The 19382-nt window shown below is 36.1% G+C and overlaps 1 protein-coding gene across 1 annotated transcript in view; it reads right to left on the bottom strand.

Annotated features, from left to right (window-relative positions):
- The window catches only part of LOC136246254 (protein mono-ADP-ribosyltransferase TIPARP-like), a 28904-nt gene extending 9726 nt beyond the window's left edge, over positions 1-19178 (bottom strand). Inside the window, exons 1-4 of the mRNA XM_066037674.1 lie at positions 18551-19178; positions 7181-7369; positions 1837-1903; positions 1441-1782 (exon numbers count right to left, since the gene is read on the bottom strand). Of these exons, the coding sequence (XP_065893746.1) occupies positions 1441-1782; positions 1837-1903; positions 7181-7369; positions 18551-18853 (901 nt within the window). The 5' untranslated portion in view covers positions 18854-19178. The remainder of the gene's footprint in view (positions 1-1440; positions 1783-1836; positions 1904-7180; positions 7370-18550) is intronic.
- Positions 19179-19382: the final 204 nt, after the last annotated feature.

Raw genomic sequence — 19382 nt, 5'->3', positions numbered from 1 at the left:
TAATCGATGGTCTGGAAGGCCTCAAAAAGTGTAGCTCTCTAATTCACAGTGGCTGTGCTATGCTCCTATAATTTTTATGCAAAAACAAGTAATGCAAGTACTTCAAAGCAGTGCAGTTTCAATTGCAGCTAGTAGCCTGGTCCGGCTGATATAATGATGTCCATGTGATGGTGTCCGTAGAATGACCATTTACTCTACTGACCCACTTATAATGCTGGCATGATTGATAATTGCATTCGTGTTGTTACATGTGGGATAACTGTTGTGATTGTTTGGTTGTACATGTGTTAATGTATGTGTTCTGTTGTATTTAATTTTTGTATGAATGTATGTATGTAAGTATGTTGTGTCTTTGCTCCTCTGCTAGGGAAGATGTCTTTGCTCCTCTGCCAGCCAGGGAAGAACAGCATTGCCAACTGGTTTGAGGTAAAATTCAAAATCAAATCTTTGCATGCGTGTTGTTGCATGCATGATAATTGTATGAGTGTCACGTACATGATAATTGCATACATGATAGTTGCATGTGTGTTGCATGCGTTATAATTGCATGCATGTTGTTGCATGCGTGAAAATTGCACGCATGATGATTGCATGCATGTAGTTGCATGTGTAGTAATTGAATGCATCAATATATATTATGTATTTTTAGCTTTAATGGAGATGGGTGTGAAGACCACAGTAGACAAAAGGGTTTTCCCTTTCTTTAGTATAGAAGTTTTGTGGATATGAAAAGTTTTAATCAATAATATCAATACAAAAAATTATAAATACTAATAATAGATTATTGTTGCATGATGTTACAAGCAGCCGTTTCTTTGCATTACAAGTAGCTTTTTACCATGTGCTTAGTAACCAATTCCAACTGCCATTGGAATATTTGAAAAAATTAATGTAGTCTTTCCTTTATTCATTATGGTGAGTGCATCATACAATACAGTGTATATTGTAAGTCTAATAATACAACTTGTTATGACTTAGCTAGCTATCTGTATAAAAAGATACAGATAGCTAGCTATCGGTGAGTGCAAAGCCATAAGTCTTGCAGTTTTATCAAACGTTATTAATTTGTTTATTTATGATGTAATCTTTATTCTTAACTGCATTTCTTATTTTTCTTACTTTCTTATTAGTACATGGTTGTATTATAGACCATGTAGGATCGGTTTCGCCTACAGACCACATGCACCCACATTAGAGGTAATGCTTCCACCAGAAAGCTTACCCATCTTTGATAAAGTCCATCACATCTATGGTTTAGTTGAAGACAAAACATGCATAATACGTTCTATATGGCAGACGTGTGCTAAGCAGAAATCAATGATAGTATTAAATCATATTACTTAAGTATACCTGACCAAAGTGTGTTTGCATACCATTATAGCAATCGTACTTACAATACACTTAATAAATATTTTCTGAACAACATAATGGTGAACTAACCATGTGTTCCAGCATAATTCCTGTTAAATCCTTGGTAATTAATATTTTCACAAGCATCCTTGTTAGTGCCATGGAACAATTCTTTTTCCAATGGATGATCCTTTGGAGCAACAGACATCATCTGCATCTTCAATGTATTATATTGCTGATATAGGTATGGGTTCTGGATGCGGTTCACCTCAACAACCTGCCACTTGGAGTCTGGCACTGTCAGCTGAAATGTTTTTATAGCATCCTTATATTCTTGTGAATCGCTAGAAAGTGTAACTAAATGGCACATCTCTCTCACACCTTCTTTTTCAAATGGCTGTGTATCCCAATTAGATGGAAACCCTTCACTTCCTACATTACAGCAACATTTTAACACCACCTATGTATCTCAGTAAATATACAAACCAATTGATTTTTCTGTCAATTTCTGCAGTTCTTTAGGTTTATCAATTTTGGCTTGTTTGATATGTGTCTACAGATAAAATTATACGTAAGTAGTTACAGAGATCCAACAAATATCATGCCACAAATCCCATGGTGACCTTAAGTATGTTTTTTTTAATATCGTTAATTCCATTCAGCATTATGATTGATAGTCTACTTTGCTACAATAGTCACTGTAAAGCATTTATAAAACAAAAGGTAAGCTCTAACCCAATAAGTAAGAATACTATAAGGATATACCCATTTCATAGATAAACAGTCGCTAAGTTTTCAAACAAACTAGCTATTTTATTCAAAGACTTAGTGACTCTTTATCTATGAAATGGGATTTTGTTGAAGACTTAGTGGTGTTTATCTATAAAATGGGAACGTCCTTAGAGTATAGTTATTATCAGTGGGTACTCATTAGGGTTAGAGCTCATCTTTCATTTTCTGTACTATAAAGCAATCAAATAAAATAATTAATTGAAAGAACACTTCTTCATCAAAATATGTCATAAATAATCAACTAATTAAATGGTGTACAACAAAACCACTACACATGAAAATACATTATTACTAGCTTTTTAAAAAAACTTAAATTTCAAAAGGAAGTGGGGTTGATATAGTATACATGCTACAAAAAATAATGAAATAAGCTCAAAAATGTTGCAGCTAAAATGAGAAATGGTCCAGCAGTAAAAAGTAAGGAAACAAGATTAGACGACTATTTGCTAAAATGAGACACACTTTAATGCCTACTTTTGGCTCGCATCTTGAAATGAGACCATCAAAGTAGCCAAAAGTATAGGGATTAAAGTGTGTCCTATTTTAGCAAGTAGTCATCTAATCTTTTTTCCTTACTTTTTACTGCTAGATCATTTCTCATTTAGCTGTAACAATTATGAGCTTGTTTCCCTACTTTTTGTAGCATAATTTCTATAGCTACAGTATTATTATATCAGCCCACACGTACTTTTGAAAAAAATATTTTTTAATAGCTAGTTTGTTTAAGTTTTTGTCTAGCTAGCTAGGTATAGTATACTCTTTTTGTTTTCCACATAGTGTAAATATCACTTGAAGGAGCTATATTTTAGCATCGTACACAATAAGCGACTCTAAACTTAATCATCGTTTTGTCTTTTATAGCTATTACAGCAACTGCTAAAGGCTTTAGCTGCATTTCTAGTGACCTAAATGTTGATGATTTACAGTAAGATGCCGCTGGAGAGTCCACCATTACGAGTGGAACCCTCGCTTTTAGAAGTTTGGATCCCGAGGTGATCCGCCCCATCAAGGACAATAATAGCTAGCTACCTCACAAAAGCTAAACTGGTAATTAAGACTATACAAACGACTACCCAGCATTATAATAAGTGCTAGAGACAACTCCTTGGGTACTACACCCATTCAGCCTTTTCTTTAAAATCACCTCAAAATGCTAATATAATTTCTGTATCCCACACATAGCGGCTACCTACATTATGCTGGCATAATCACCGCATCTCTAACTGTGCCCACATTTCTTGTTTTCACAGGTATGGTCACATACAGTATACTGACAGGTAAGGAACATGCCTACATAACATAGCCATTAATGACACATTATTCCACTAGGGACACACCATAATGTAAACATTTGTTTAGCATGGAATCACAATCTTGACAGCAAAAACTTAGTGCCACTCCAAGTTGGTGACTTGATCCTAAGATAACTTGCAGTCTAGGCAAGCGCTTTATGAGTCACACCTCTCAGGGCCTCAAATTCTCTCTGTAGTCATCCTATACTTAACAATAAACTTTCACACACATAATAATTATTAATGGGATGAGCCACTACTATCACTGAACATAGCTTGTATGGGACGTATTTGATATAATCACTATCTAATATTACAGTATGTACACACTTATGAAGATACACATGTCAACATATGTGACCTGGCCTGCGAAAATAGGGCATTTGGGCACATAAAAATTGCCAACTTTTTCAAACTTGGATGCATCATAATTTTGTATTCCATAATTGCATGGCCATGAAATTTTCAGTACTTGTTAACAATTTAGTTGGCTTTAAAATAAAAGCTACAGAATAATAATAATATTCTATCTCAGTACTGAGATATGAGATGTTATGTGCTGGGATGTAGTTTGTGCCCACATGCCCTATTTTCGTAGGCCCAGTCACATATTTACCATATAATATATGCGACCCGGTCTGCGAAAAAGGGCCTTATAGCCTTTTCAATTGCATGTACTTGGTTACCTGTAACGTGACTTGTGAATGTGGAATCATTCTGAAATTTGGACCCCACATACTCCTAACATAGCACTATGGCTTGGTGCAATATGAAGGTGACAGGCAGAAAACATGCAGAGTTGTGATTAGTAAAACTTGACAATTTGGAAAGGCTATAAGTAGGGCTGGGCGGTATTGAAATTTTACTGTCACAATATATCATTGGAAAAATATCACAATACTACTAATTACCACAATGTTTTTTTCATATTTTGACAGATGCTCTACTATGAAACTACACCTATACCTACACAAGTGATATAACCTGCAGCACCATGAATGGTTTTGCAAAAATACATGTACATGGCATTATTCATTTATTGAATTATACTCAGAGATATAGACATTAGCTAGACCTACAATAAGTATGGAGAGGATATGTGACCCAGTCTGACAAAACCGGATTTATCGCCTATTTAAAAGTATCGAGAAATTCCGGTTTTAAGTATTCAGTGTGTTGTAGCTCACCAATGGTTGAAGCTATGTGTACCAAAGTTTAACATGTTTTACATCAATTCCTTACCTTCCAGAGCATCCACTGTGCAAGTAGCCAACTACTAAGTTTCCCGCCATTTTAGATAGTTTTTAATCCGAGGTTCACTGTATCAGGCGAGCTGCAAATTGGATGGGAGACAGGGGCCCTGGAAGGCGGGCAAGATGATGTTCAAAAATTGAAAAGGAAGGCCAAAGGATGAATTAGGCCAAGTTTTAAGCCATTGAGGTATCAAAACTGGCTAAAATGAAAGGAAATTCACAGCAGAGGTACTTATTCAACACCACAGAGCTGTACAGCCATGCACATACAGTCATTCCCAGGCTGACCAGAGCTCCATTAAGGCCCCACACTACATGTACAGATCGCCACTGGGCTTGGGAAAAGCAGCCAGCAAAACCAGACCACTCAAGTCTAGCTGATTTTAAATGTGGAATTAGATAGTTTATTCCTGTAGCTGTGTATCCTGGGTGAAAAATCGGATCCGCTGACATGGGCGATAAGACCAGTTTTCTCAGACTGGGTCACATATGTCTTAAACACCCAAGTACATGACATAAATTAAGGTGTTCTACAGATTCCCATGCATGACTAAAAGACTGCTAACTATAGCAACAAAAGCTCATTCACCCATGCACATTTTATTAGCTACAATGCCACAATGTGTAGAAATATTCTTTCCTCAATAAAAATCCTAAATAATAAAGTACCTTCAGTAGCTACTTTCATATTCGCATGAAAACTCTATAAAGTTGCTTGACTGCTCTATTACAGTATCTCGATCTTTCCTTGGAGCTAAACAGTCGTACTATGTTTACATTAGTTAGCTAATACGAATGTTATTGGAGAACATGGTGGTAATCATGATATCACGGTAATATCGTTTCCAAGAATTTTTGATGATACAGGAATCATTACATCAGAATATAACCGAGATACCACCCACCTCTAGCTATAAGACCCATTTTCGCAGAACAGGTCGCATATTACTTACTCCACATTATCATATTGCCTCAAATTATGGTCGGTCTCATATAAATATAAATACCTTTTTCATTCAGTTGCCAAGTTAGTAACATCGTAGCCACAATAAATGTCAGGTTCATACTACTAATAGCATAGGAGTGAATTTGGGATAAATATCACAAGTGTTATATTGAAAACAGGTAAAATTTCACAAGGAGAAGCTGAGTGAAATTTCTATTTTCAGTGCAACAAGAGTGGTATTTACCCTAAATTTCACTGCTACCCATGCTATTTCAAGTTAATACCATACTCCTACTTTGGTTGCCTAGCAACAGTTACTTTGGTTGATTGCTAAGGCTCAAATTGAGAATCATCAATATAGCTCATAACAGCCATTTCTAGGAAACCACCCATGTGGTAACTTTAGCAATCATTGCCATAGAGATTGTTTCAAGGTAATAAACATTTAGGGCCTTAGACCCATACCTTAGCAACCATTGCTAAAGTAACTGTACTACATACTCTAGCCAATAAAATTACAATTTTCATCCTTTCATTGTTACTAGCAAAATTTGGGATAAATTTCACTGCTGCTATTGGGACTTATATAGGCAGTGAAACAGGTATGGTATTAAAGTACATATTTACAAGTAGAAGAAAAATTATTAGTGTTCGGGATCACACCCATGTAAAGCAGTGAAACAAGAGAGGTCACCTAAACCTGCAGATACACTAGTGGACACCCTAATTTAGTCATGTGAATTAGGGATTAAATGTCCACTAGATATTTGCAGATGTGGGCAACCTCCCTTGTTTTTCCTACTTTTTATGCATATGATCCCTAATCAAACTTAAAATCTCAATTTTTTTATATGTGGTTGTTTACTTGTTTTGTAACATAACAATTATTATGACTGGTGATAGGACACAAAGGAGGACAAAAGTAAATCCATGATGCATGCACTGCTTGTATTGTGTTATGTCAAAAGGCACCTTTCAGGCTTAAACAGCAACTAACAGTGAAAAATTACAAATCCATAGCTAGCCATTACTGAGAACCATGGAATAATTTACCCCAAGAAGTAGCATGTGCAGCATCAGTTGATGATTTTAAGAAATTGATTGACCAATATTCATCTAACACTATGTATAAATGTATGTAATTAGTCTACTTGTACTTTTTTTACCTGTTGATCAGGTGTAACAGGCTGTTTAGCCTTATAAATTACCTGTAATAAATAATAATAATAATAAAGTTACATTTACTTGAAAGCATCATGCAGTCAGTTAGAAAAATTCTGTTAAATAGAGGAAGTAAAAAACTTCATGATTCCTAATGATACTACAGTCAGTACTACCATACTGTGTGATAGATTTTAAAATATCATATCATCTGAAGCCTTCGGTGTGACAATAGAAGCCATTAATAGCTGATTAGCCTCATATCAGTGTTAACATGGGTGATAAGTACTTAAAAGAATTAAAAACAATTTGAGGCAATAATATGGTATATACCATTATTATGTGCCACTTGTTGTGTTAATGCCAATAACAAACATATGACATACCATATAATCCATCAGAGCCTTGGCAATTCTGAACAGATAGGGATCCAGCAGGTGTAGGAAATATACCATATAATCCATCAGAGCCTGAGCAATTCTGAACAGATATTGATCCAACATGTGTAGGATTCCACTCAATACCCCAAACACTGGCAACATTTCTTTGGCACCTTGCATCTGCTGATTTGTCATCTAATAAGTTACAAACAGTGATATACAATAGTGTGTCATGCGGCCCAAGAAGTCGGCATGCCACACTGTGAGTATAGTAACAGGAAGACTGAAGAAAATGCGAGAGGTCCGACACTTTGTGAAATCTCGTACACTTCTACAGTAGAAATCAATAATCAAGCCATTTTGGGGTGGTCGTTATGAAAAATGTTATACAGACGTCAGAGTTTTTAACCCACTTGCACCATCCAACAGTGGAACTACCCTTCAGTCATGTTACAGGAAACACGAAATAACAAAGAAGAGAGCTTATGAGTTGCGAATCCGTGAAGTGGAACACAGTTCTTTTACCCCTCTAGTGTTCTCTGCTTCCGGGGGAATGGGCCATGAAGCCAGTGTTTTTTACAAGCGATTGGCGAGTTTACTGTCTGACAAATGGAATGACCCTTATGCCACAGTACTAGGATGGATTAGATTTAGATTGTCATTTTGTTTACTGCGTTCAGCAATCCAATGCATTAGAGGAGCACGATCTTCACAAGGTCTTTACATCAAAAGTGCTCCTGTGGCCTTGGTGCAATCAGAGACTCAGTTTTTGATTTAATTGTTTAACTGTTATTTGTATGTTCTAATCTTATTTTCTTTATATCTTCAAACAAAAAAATATATATAATAATAATAATCAAGCCTTTAACGTCCGTGTTTCTCTGTAAATTGGAGACTTTTTGAGTAAACTAAAGCTTACGTGGGCGGAAATCAATAAAATCTATGTGGAAATAAGAAATGACGGTAGAAATCGGGAAATCTCGTAGCTCTTTCCGAAGTGTGGGAGCCCTCGAGAAAATGTGATTTCACACCTTTGTAGCTCTGTGATCCCTTATCATATTGGAAACAAATTTGCTACATACGTGACGGCCAGGGGGGTCTACATTAGGGTCCGCAATGAAAAAATCGATAATCACGAAATTACTTCCCTATTATTTCAACCTGTAGGGCATATCAAAGTATTTTTCTACGTACCAATAAAACTTATTTATCTTTCTTCATACGACGGGAATCACGATTGTTTTGTGCTGGAAATTGTGAAAAATTGCGCGCTCTCCGGATGAAGCATGGGTTCCTTCCCATACTTGACATATATAGTCCAGGTCCATGCATACTTGATTATAACCCACAGCTCGATTTGCTACTGTGGATTTGGTATGGAGTTATACTCTTTTCCGAAAATCGGCCGAAAATCACGTATTTTTGGATTCGGAGCAACCCAGCAATCAACAAAAGTAAAGCCCACAAACCTTCACTATACAGCAATATAGATTGGTTATCGCTTCATGCACAACGCAAGTTTCATATGGATCTGAGCTTTCCTTCCATCAAACTAAGCGGCATGAAATTTCTTCCTAGCGCGTCTGAGACTAAAATGGGAGGCGTGGCTGCAATAACCCAAGTTTTAGTTTCTCCAGCAACTTATTTAGGTTTCAATATTATGTTGTGACCACCTAACAGTATTAGTTTCCAACTAGAAATGGATCACGTGATTATGGATTGATTTTTCGTGTGCATTATAACTATACATGGTTAGCTTTATGTCGGGTACATACAACAATATGGTAAAATTTCACTAATATTTATCAAGATTTGACTGAGACACCGTGCACTGGTGAAGCATAGAGTTGAGCATAGTAAAACTCAGATTCTACCAAAAAAGCAGGGTTCTTTGTATGTAAGAGCAACATATTCTAGCAGAGCAGTCATGTAAATAGTCTCCACTCTCTCTATTATATTTTGCTCTCTTTAGTAAGAAAGCGGAATCCATAAACAGGAAGAATTAAACATCAGAGTAAAAGTGCAATTGGAAATAAACCTCAGCAGTATCAGATTATTGGTTGGGGGCACACCATAAATGAAACCACATTATGAGTGCATGGCAATACACAGAGGCAATATTTATAGCAAGAGTAGGTAATAAGAATAATTATGCTGCTATAGAGTTTCAATTCACTACAATAATGATTCTATATAGCTGCAGGGGTATTTCAAATAGAAATATTGGTATAAATTGTCCACCTTGCACTACTAAATGGCACAACGCACACTTTTGATTAATCAGCTATATCTTCATACTAACTGTAACTGTAAGTTTTGTACATAATTTGTATAGGTCCTTCTACTATACTGCTAAGCAAAAATTCATCACACAAACGGGATGTCAAATTACAATGGTTGAAATATCTGCAAAATTGTAATTTTCCTGTGCCTTAATCATACTCCCTGGTGGAGGCTCTGCACAGTAATAAATACAATACAATATAATTATAATTTTAATGGTACAAATGCATAACTATATAATTATGCTTTAATTAATTTTTGCAAGCTTTTAAATTTCTGTTTTGCTTGTAGGATGTGCATGCAATTGTATGCTGAACTATATAGACTGTATATGGTATATATTTGGTAACATATTGCATGTGTGAGATGTAGACATTTACTATAGATATCCTTTTTATTAAGAGTGATAAGTTTAAGGACTTGTGATACTCTGTATAACATGCAGTTTCAATGGCCTATGTCTTCCCACTATGGATCTATTACCTTAATGTGACTTAAATGTGATTTCTAAAGTGCATGTGACTTACAAACCTTACATAAATGTGACTTAAGTTACCTTAATGTGACTTACAAACCTCACATAAATTCAGGAATGGCTATACACACACATAGACAGCTCTGCAAAGTGCATGTTATATATACATTATAGAGCATTCATTACATTGTGGCTGTTGATATATAACAGTTATCGAACAGGCCTTTGTTGTGGTTTCTCACGATAAAGCCAAAAATAAGTAATACCCTTCACTATGGGTGAAAAACTTAAAATTACTTGTTTGTTATTAAAGGCTCATAATATTATATATATATAATGTAGCACAGAGTAACTGCTTGCAGCCTGCTGTAAAAAAATAAGATTAAGGACAATGCCATACCATCCCTTACTTTTAAGAAGAAATTAATACAAACTAGCTAAAATTTGCATACCACTGATGTAAATGATTTGTGTTGGCTGTAAAAAATATATATATAGTATGAAACACTTTGTCAGCTGTCTGCTTCAAATCCGTTAAATACCACGACTGTTTGTATGACTGTTCTATTGGAGTATCTTGATCTTACATGCAAACGACCCTGCCATTTTTGGAGTTTTACTATGTCTAACTCTAGTAGCTTCGTCAGTGGTGTGACAGTCATATGTTGATAAAAAAAATTTGCCTGAATTATACCACTACATAGCTAACCATGTATAGCTATAATTCACACGAAAAATCAATCCATAATCACGTGATCCATTTCTAGTTGGAAACTTATACCATTAGGTGGTCACAACACAATAATGAAACTTAAATAACTTGCTGGAGAAACTAAAACTTGGAGTTATTGCAGCCACGCCTCCTATTTTAGTCTCAGACGCGCTAGGAAGAAATTTCATGCCGCTTAGTTTGATGGAAGGAAAGCTCAGATCCATATGAAACTTGCGTTGTGCATGAAGCGATAACCAATCTATATTGCTGTATAGTGAAGGTTTGTGGGCTTTCCTTTTGTTGATTGCTGGGTTGCTCCGAATCCAAAAATACGTGATTTTCGGCCGATTTTCGGCAAAGAGTAGCTCCGTACCAAATCGATTTATTTCTGCTGTGGGTTATAATCAGGTATGCATGGACCTGGACTATATATGCCAAGTGTGGGGAAGGAACCCATGCTTCTTCCAGAGAGCGCGCAATTTTTCACAATTTCCAGCACAAAACAATCGCGATTCCCGTCGTATGGAGAAAGATAAATAAGTTTTATTGGTACGTAGAAAAATACTTTGACATTCCCTACCGGTTGAAATAGTAGGGGAGTAATTTCGTGATAATTGATTTTATTCATTGCGGACCCTATCTACATACTGAGTTTGAATAAAATCACTCCAGATATTTCCGAGATACAGTACGAGAGATCAAACTTTTGTTTTAATTTCTTCGTTTTTTCTTCATTTTACACACTTTGTAAAATCCGCCATGAAACACAAATGCGTGCTCCAATCAAGCTGAAATTTGGCACACTTAAAGGGCTCATTACAGCGGATCTCAGTACCAAGAGTGGTAAAAATCCGATTATTTGCGAAGAAAATAATCGGATTATTATCCGATTATTCACGTAATTATTACCAATTATTTGCGTATAATAAGGTCGAAGCTCTGTCACGCCCACAGGGTAAACCCCTTGAATGGATGAGCTAAAAATTGCTATGTAGATGGAGCATAGATAATTAACTCTCGTTAATTATCTATGGATGGAGTAACTATCGTAGGAGCGCCTTTTTGTAGTTAGAAGGAATCCAGATGAAGGCTATCAAGAGATGACACAAAACCTACAATTACGCGATCGATTTTTATGAATAAAAACCTTTAATTGCTGTAGGTGATGCAGCATTTCACAAATAATACTATAGGTGAGTGTTGACTTTGATAATGGCATGTCATTACATGCCTCCCACTCTAAATAATATTCTTAGTGCTTTTTATCAGTTGCACATTTATGGTTACATCACTATTAGTGTGATTGATGTGGTGTGCATACTACCCTTATAAAGATGTGCCAGTTCGGACAACAATATCACACCTGTGTTAGTGAATGTGTTATGGGTCTTGTGACCACTTCTGTATTAACAGTGTGGTGGTGGTTGCTGGTGCTATGACAGCTAGCTGTTATATAGGACAGCTAGCTGTCCAAGAACTTGTGAGTCACATGAGATATCAAATTATCAATAGAGAATAGGGGATACAAAATGAGGGAGAGCCCTCTGGCTGGCACACATGCACTGTTCATGCAGAAGTGGTCATAATAACACACCAGGACAGATGTGATATTGCTGTCCAAACTGGCACATCTTTACAAGGGTAGTATGCACACCACATCAATCACACTAATAAGAATGTGGCCATAAATTTACAACTAGTAAAAAGCACTTAATGCATTTAGCAGTGGGAGGCATGCCACGACATGCTATTACTAAAGTCAATCACTAATCTCAGTATTATTTGTGAAATGCTGCATCATCTACAGTTTCACAATTGGTGTTGCAATCCTGGAATGTCAACAATCTACAAAAACATTACACAACACTATGTCTATGTGTAGTCCAACTTACCTGCTTTAACATCTCCACCTAAACATTGTTTTCAAAATGTATTTAAAACCTATATCGCCAAGCACGGAGTTTGATTGTGTGGTTTAAGGCTTACATGTTCTACAGTATGATATGTACTGGTCCCACTGATCATTAGTGCACAGTATTGTTATCCCTTTACTGTTGTTTACATTCTGATGTCTGATTACATAATTGAATGTATTTCGTTTAGCTATGAGTTAATGGAAATTAGTTTTGTTGATACAAACATATATACTAGCTTTGTGCATTGATCTGAACTGTCTGTGTGTAATAGTTTAGCACAAAATGAGTTTATTTTCACAGTTATATTTATGTAACACATAAATTCAATGAAATTGACCCATCTTACAACCCCTCAATGATAAAGGATGCCACAAAATACTGCTTTTAAATACTAGAATCATCTATAATGGCAGAGAATAGCTTTTCATGTATAAATACTGTTGTCATACAGACATACACACCAATGTACAGTCACACTGCTTGTTTTATGTGCTTTACATGTGCTGCTGGTTAAGTGTGCTATGACCACCTGAGTAGGCCTCAGAGAATTATGCTATAATTTTTCATATTCTGAATTTCTCCAAAAAAGTTATCATTATGCTTTTATTCTTCTCAAAATAAATTCATTATTTTCAAAATTATTCCCAGTCTTTATAATAGTTATTCAATTTTTGCAATTTATAATGTTTAGAAATATTTTGGAGTAGTAGTCATGCTGTTTTATCAGATAAGAAAGCTATTTTTAGCTGGCAAGATGCTTAGTTACTACTGCAATAGAGTGAAGATTATTCTACTGATGGTTCTACTAGAGTAGTTGACTGCTCTATTAAAATATCTCAATCTCAACTTACACGAAATTGTATATTATGCAAATTATACTCTTAAATGACTTTAAAATACCAGAATAATTTCCAATTCTTTTAACTCATCATTATGCTCAAAATTATGCAGGCATGATTCCCTGAGGCCTGCAGCCAAGTTTTAACAGTTTGGTGTAATGTTCCATTTCATTTCCATTAAACATTCCTAATCTCCAAGACATGATGACGGAGATTGTTTCCTGCATGTTCACAGCTAGACGGAGATTGTTTCCTGCATGTTCACAGCTAACAGTTCAGAGTGTTGTGACAACATTGTTTAGTTGTTTGACTGCAAAATCACAGGGAACCCAGCCAAAGAAGTGCCATCAAGGTCTGCTTAAGTATGTAAATCAACTTTATATGCCACATGTGCATGTTAACTGACATTTTGAAGATAGCAGAAAAACAATTAATTAGCTCCACGTTATATGGGCGCGGTAAACCTACCGGTAGGTGCAATGGCACTGCAAAGTGGACTTGACGATTTGCAGACTTCATCAAGAAGACTATGCTCGAACACCATGATCATTTGGCTTCATGCTCCATTTCGCCCACTATGATGCAAAGAGTAATGAGTCCCAATGAGTAGGCGAATAAGACGATGTATATATAATTTTAATCGATTTGAGTTTTCCTTCTTCGAGTGCTGGCACAATAAAAACTTGCGTATTTTTTCTTGTAGCTAGCATGCGTAATTTTACAATTTTTTTAAAAATTTCAATGCAGTTAAATAGGTGTAGTTTGTAAGTAGTTAAGTTTATTGTAATTAGTGTGGTAGTTCGTAATTAGCTAGTCTTTGAATTCTTTTGTATTAGCTGTTTAGTGAATCGAAAAAAATTAAAAAAAATCACAATACGCATGCTTGTGCGAAATAGACGGTTTTCGCTGATACAGTCCCTTTGGTGCTGGTTATCCTGGAATAATAGTATCATTTTTGAAAAGTACCACCACCTGTAATTCTAAAGTACCCAGTAGAATTTTACTTTAGCAACTTTCTATTTGTTATGGACGAATCAATACTGCTCGAATGGTTTTAAGGTATTGAACTCTGCAAGGTGGTGATGATGACTTTCCCTTTCTCTGTAGTTATTCTTTCTTTGTTATTTTGTTGTTCCCTATCCCCATAGCTAATGGTAATTTGTATTTTGTTCATTGTGGTTATATAGTAGATCTCAGGGGAAATTATGTCCAGTTTTTGCAGATACGGTCACATATTGATAATAATAACCCTGGGCCTGACATTTGCTTTTGTGAAAGCCACTGGTTTGTGCATCAGATGAATGAAAACAATATGGCGTTGTTTAAGTTTTGAGGACTGCACCATTATTAACGCTACAACTCAGTTAATATTTTGTATATTTATACGTAATTATGTGTTTTTTTGTTGTATTGTATCTATCTAATCAAAAACAGCCAAGCTGTAAAAAAAAGGTGTGTCCCCAAAAAGGCTATGGTGAAAAAAGATGTGAAATCCAAGGTGGCGGCCAAGAAATGGCTGTGACGGTAGGTTAATGGTTAAATTTTAATAACAAAATTCAGGTGAATTTGGTGCCAAGACCAAGTGGCACAAAATTCACCTGAATTGTCATTATTAAAATTTAACCATTAACCTACCATCACAGCCATTTCTTGGCTGCCACCTTGGATTTCACATCTTTTTTCACCATGGCCTTTTTGGGGGCCGCACCTTTGTTTACAGCTTGGCTGTTTTTGATTAGATATCACTTCTTTTTGTATTTGTATACTGCAAAGCCAGCCCATGGCTGGCTTTGGGGCTTTTTTAACCCATGTGTTTTTTTCTTTACCACAGGAAGAAGAAAAGAACTTAAAGAAGATTTTTAATACTTCAATTATTTTTGATTTTATGAATAATTATACAAACTATATACATATATTTATTACATGCCCATTGTTTCCCACAGGATATTTTTTTACAGCTAATCTCTCTACTGGGTGACTTGAAATGTAACTGAACTATAAACAGGATGGTTTCTTTGTAGCTGAACTCTCTACAAGGTGACCTCTTCTAGCTGGTCTCTCTACAAGATGATTTGTTTCTAACTGAACTCTCTACAGGTGATTTGTTTGCAGCTAAACTCTCTACATTGTGGTTTCTTTGTAGCCGACATCTCTACATGATGGTTTCTTTGTAGCTGAACTATCTATAAGGTGACTTTGCCTAGCTGAACTCTCTACAGGGTGATTTTTTGTAGCTGAACTCCCTACATGATGGTTTCTTTGTAGCTGAACTCTCTACAAGGTGACTTCTTCCAGCTGATTTCTCTACGGGGTGATTTGTTTCTAGCTGAACTCTCTACAGGTGATTTGTTTGCAGCTAAACTCTCTACATGGTGGTTTCTTTGTATCTGAACTCTCTACATGATGGTTTCTTTGTAGCTGAACTCTCTACAAGGTAACTTTTTCTCTACAGGGTGATTTGTTGTAGATGAATTCTCTACAGTGTGGTTTGTTTGAGGCTGAACTCTCTACATGGCGGTTTCTTTGCAGTTGAACTCTCTACAGAGTGATTTGTTTGCAGCTGAACTGTCTACATGACAGTTTCTTTGTAACTGAACACTCTACAAGGTGACTTCTTCTAGCAGATCTGTGAATTGTGTGTAGCTGAACTCTCTACAAGGTGGCTTCTTCTAGTTGATTCCTCTACAGGGGGATTTGTTTGTAGCTGAACTCTCTACAAGGTAACTTCTTCTAGCTGATCTTTCTACTGGGTGATATGTTTGTAGCTGAATTTTCTACAGGGTGATTTGTTTGCAGCTGAACTCTCTACATGGTGGTTTCTTTGTTGCTGAACTCTCTACAAGGTGAATTTTTCTACCTGATCTCTCTACAGGGTAATTTGTTTGTAACTGAACTTTGTACAAGGTGCACTTTTGTAAGTGATCTCACTGCAGGTTGATTTGTTTGTAGCTGAACTCACTAAAGGGTGATGTGCTTGCAGCTGAACTCCTTGCATTGTGTCTAGTTTCTAGCTGATGTCTCTACAGGGTGATTTTTTGTAGCTGAACTCTCTACAGGGTGATTTGTTTCTAGCTTATCTCTCTACAGGTTGATTTGTGTGTAACTGATCTCTCTACAAGCTGATTTGTTTGTAGCTGATCTCTCTGCAGGTTGAATTGTTTCTAGCTGATCTCTCTACAAGATAAATTGTTTATTGCTGATCGCTCTAAAGGTTGATTTGTTTGTAGCTGAACTCTCTGCAAAATGTTTTGTTTTAGTTGATTTCTCTACAATGTGATTTTTTGTAGCTGACCTCTCTTCAGGGTGATTTGTTTCTACCTGGTCTCTCTACAGGGTGATATTTATAGCTGACCTCTCTTCAGGGTGATTTGTTTCTAGCTGATCGCTCTGCAGGTTGATTAGTTTGTAGTTGAACTCCTTACATTGTGTCTAGTTTCTAGCTGATCTCTCTACAGGACAATTTGTTTGTAGCTGATCTCTCTACAAGTCGATTTGTGCGTAGCTGATCTCTCTACAGGTTGATTTGTTTGTAGCCGATCTCTCTACAGGGTAATTTGTTTATAGCTAAACTCTCTATAAGGTGATTTGTTTGTAGCTGATCTCTCTACAGGGTGATTTTTTGTAGCTGAACTCTCTACAGGGTTATTTGTTTCTAGCTTATCTCTCTACAGGTTGATTTGTGAGTAACTGATCTCTCTACAAGCTGATTTGTTTGTAGTTGATCTCTCTGTAGGTTGATTGGTTTCTTGCTGATCCCTCTACAAGTTGATTTGTTTTTTTGTTGCTGAACTCTCTGAAAAGTGTTGTGTTTGTAGCTGATCTCTCTACAGGGTAATTTGTTTGTAACTGAACTCTCTCCACAGTGACTTGTGTGTAGCTGAATTCTCTAGAGAGTGACTTAATTGTAGCTGAATTCTCTACAGAGTGCATGGCTTGTTTATAGCTGAACTCTCTTCAGTGTGACTTGTAATGTTCTGAATCTCTACAGTGATATATTTGTAGCTTAACTCTCCACAGGGTGACTTGCTTCTTGCTGAGCTGTCTATAAGATTAACAGTTTGCAGCTGAACTCCCTACAGAATAACTTGTAATGTAATAGAATTCTATAATGGAGTAAATAAATTAGCCGAATGCTCTATTAGGGTGACTGTTCTATTAGAGTAACTCGATCTAGCATTTGCTACACGGAGTTGGCTTTCGAATCATAACTCAGTGCTTTGTAATCCAATTCTTCAGTACTACTGTAAGGACTTTCTATGAAAATTATTCCAGCTATACACCGATTTTCAGCTCATTGCTGTAAGCGGTTTGCCTAGTAGGCGTGAAAACTAATACTTTTTAATTCATAAAAATCGAGCGCGTAATTGTGACACAGGTTGGGTTTTGTGTCATATCTCCGTGGTCTTTATCTCGATTCCTTTCAAACCAGCAAAAGGCACTTTTACGATCGTTACTCCATCTACATAGCAATTTTCAACTCATTCCATGAAGCGGTTTACCCTGTAGGCATGACAACAAATCGATCTTGTTTTACGTGAATAATCGGTCATAACTCCTGAACCATCAATCGGATTTACACCAAATTTAATGCTAGAATTGGCCTTTTGACTTCCTTGCTGTGTGCCAAAGTTTAAGGCGATCGGAAAACTCGTTTGCGTTTTATAGCAATTTTACAAGTTTGCGAAAACACGAAGAAGAAAAAAACCAAGAAAAAAACCGAAACGTTGGCAGCTCGTATCTCGGAAACAGCTGGAGCGATTTCCTTTCAAATTGGAAAGTAGACTCTCATGGCTGGCTGGAAACACTAGCAAATTTGGTTCCAATCGGATAAGGGATCATCGAGATACAAAGTGTGAAAATGACGTTTTTTCTTCCTGTAAATATACTCACTGTGTGGCGCTCCAGCTTCTTTGGCCGCACGACACACTACCGTGTGTCTTCATAATAATAATGATAATAATAATAATAGCAAATTCATTAAATTAGCTACCCAAGAGCTGCTTAAATTTCTTTTAGCTAAAATATCCGATTCTCAGAATATCTATTTTAACCAGTACTCAGTGTGCACATTTAACAATTATTTAAGTATTTACTCCATCATTTAAATATTTGCACCATCATTTAGTTACATGTACTTAAAGTTCAGCTTACTTTAGACCGTCGTTCAGTCCTGGAATTACTGCACTTTGAGCATATCTTGGCATCTCCACCATTTATAAAACCACAGCAGTTGCACTGAATATCTACTGATTTAGATGCAGATGCTAAACCTTTCTTTCTAGGCTTCTTTGGTATGGCTGGTGGTGGTCCACTTGATCTTTTCTTTGGTATGTTCTCAGTAGGTTTTTGTTTAATAGTCGGACAAATTTGTTTAGACTGATCAGTTTGCTTTGTCCCATCAAACTTTTCTATAAGCGTTTTTACATCTCCACTGCGAGAAGACTCAACCGACATTTTAGCGTCAATACAAACTATGAACTAAAATGCATATGTGCCTCCTTTTAAAAAAATACTTGAAGCTGGGTCATTCCATCGTGTGTCAGCATTCTCTGAAATAGCAGTATTTGTGCTTAGGTCACGCCCTTATATCAGCTGACACGTTTAGTTTTGATTATGAGACCTCAATGTTCGAGCTATAGTGTTTATTGTTTTTGTACTGTTGTGTTTGTAGATGATACCCCTATAGGTCTTATAGCCTTCTGTATCCACTTTACCTTGTGGTTAAACTTAAAAAACTAACTAAGCTAAACTGTCTACCTTACATGAACTTACTGAAAGTTTAGCAGATTATGATTATGATTATGATATGATTTGGGTTGAGGTTTAGAAGCCTGTACACCCATTCAATTACATACATATACATACATAAATTAGATGCAATAAACAAAAATTGACTGCGAATATAATTATTACATTAACATAAATCTAGTCATAAAAGTAATTATCTATAGCTGATTCAAATCATTTAATAAAGGATTTCCTA

The sequence above is a fragment of the Dysidea avara genome, chromosome 2 (genome assembly GCF_963678975.1).
Source record: "Dysidea avara chromosome 2, odDysAvar1.4, whole genome shotgun sequence".
NCBI lineage: Eukaryota > Metazoa > Porifera > Demospongiae > Dictyoceratida > Dysideidae > Dysidea > Dysidea avara.
The sequence above is the reverse complement of the archived record's forward strand: the minus strand, read 5'-3'. Positions and strand labels throughout refer to the sequence as shown.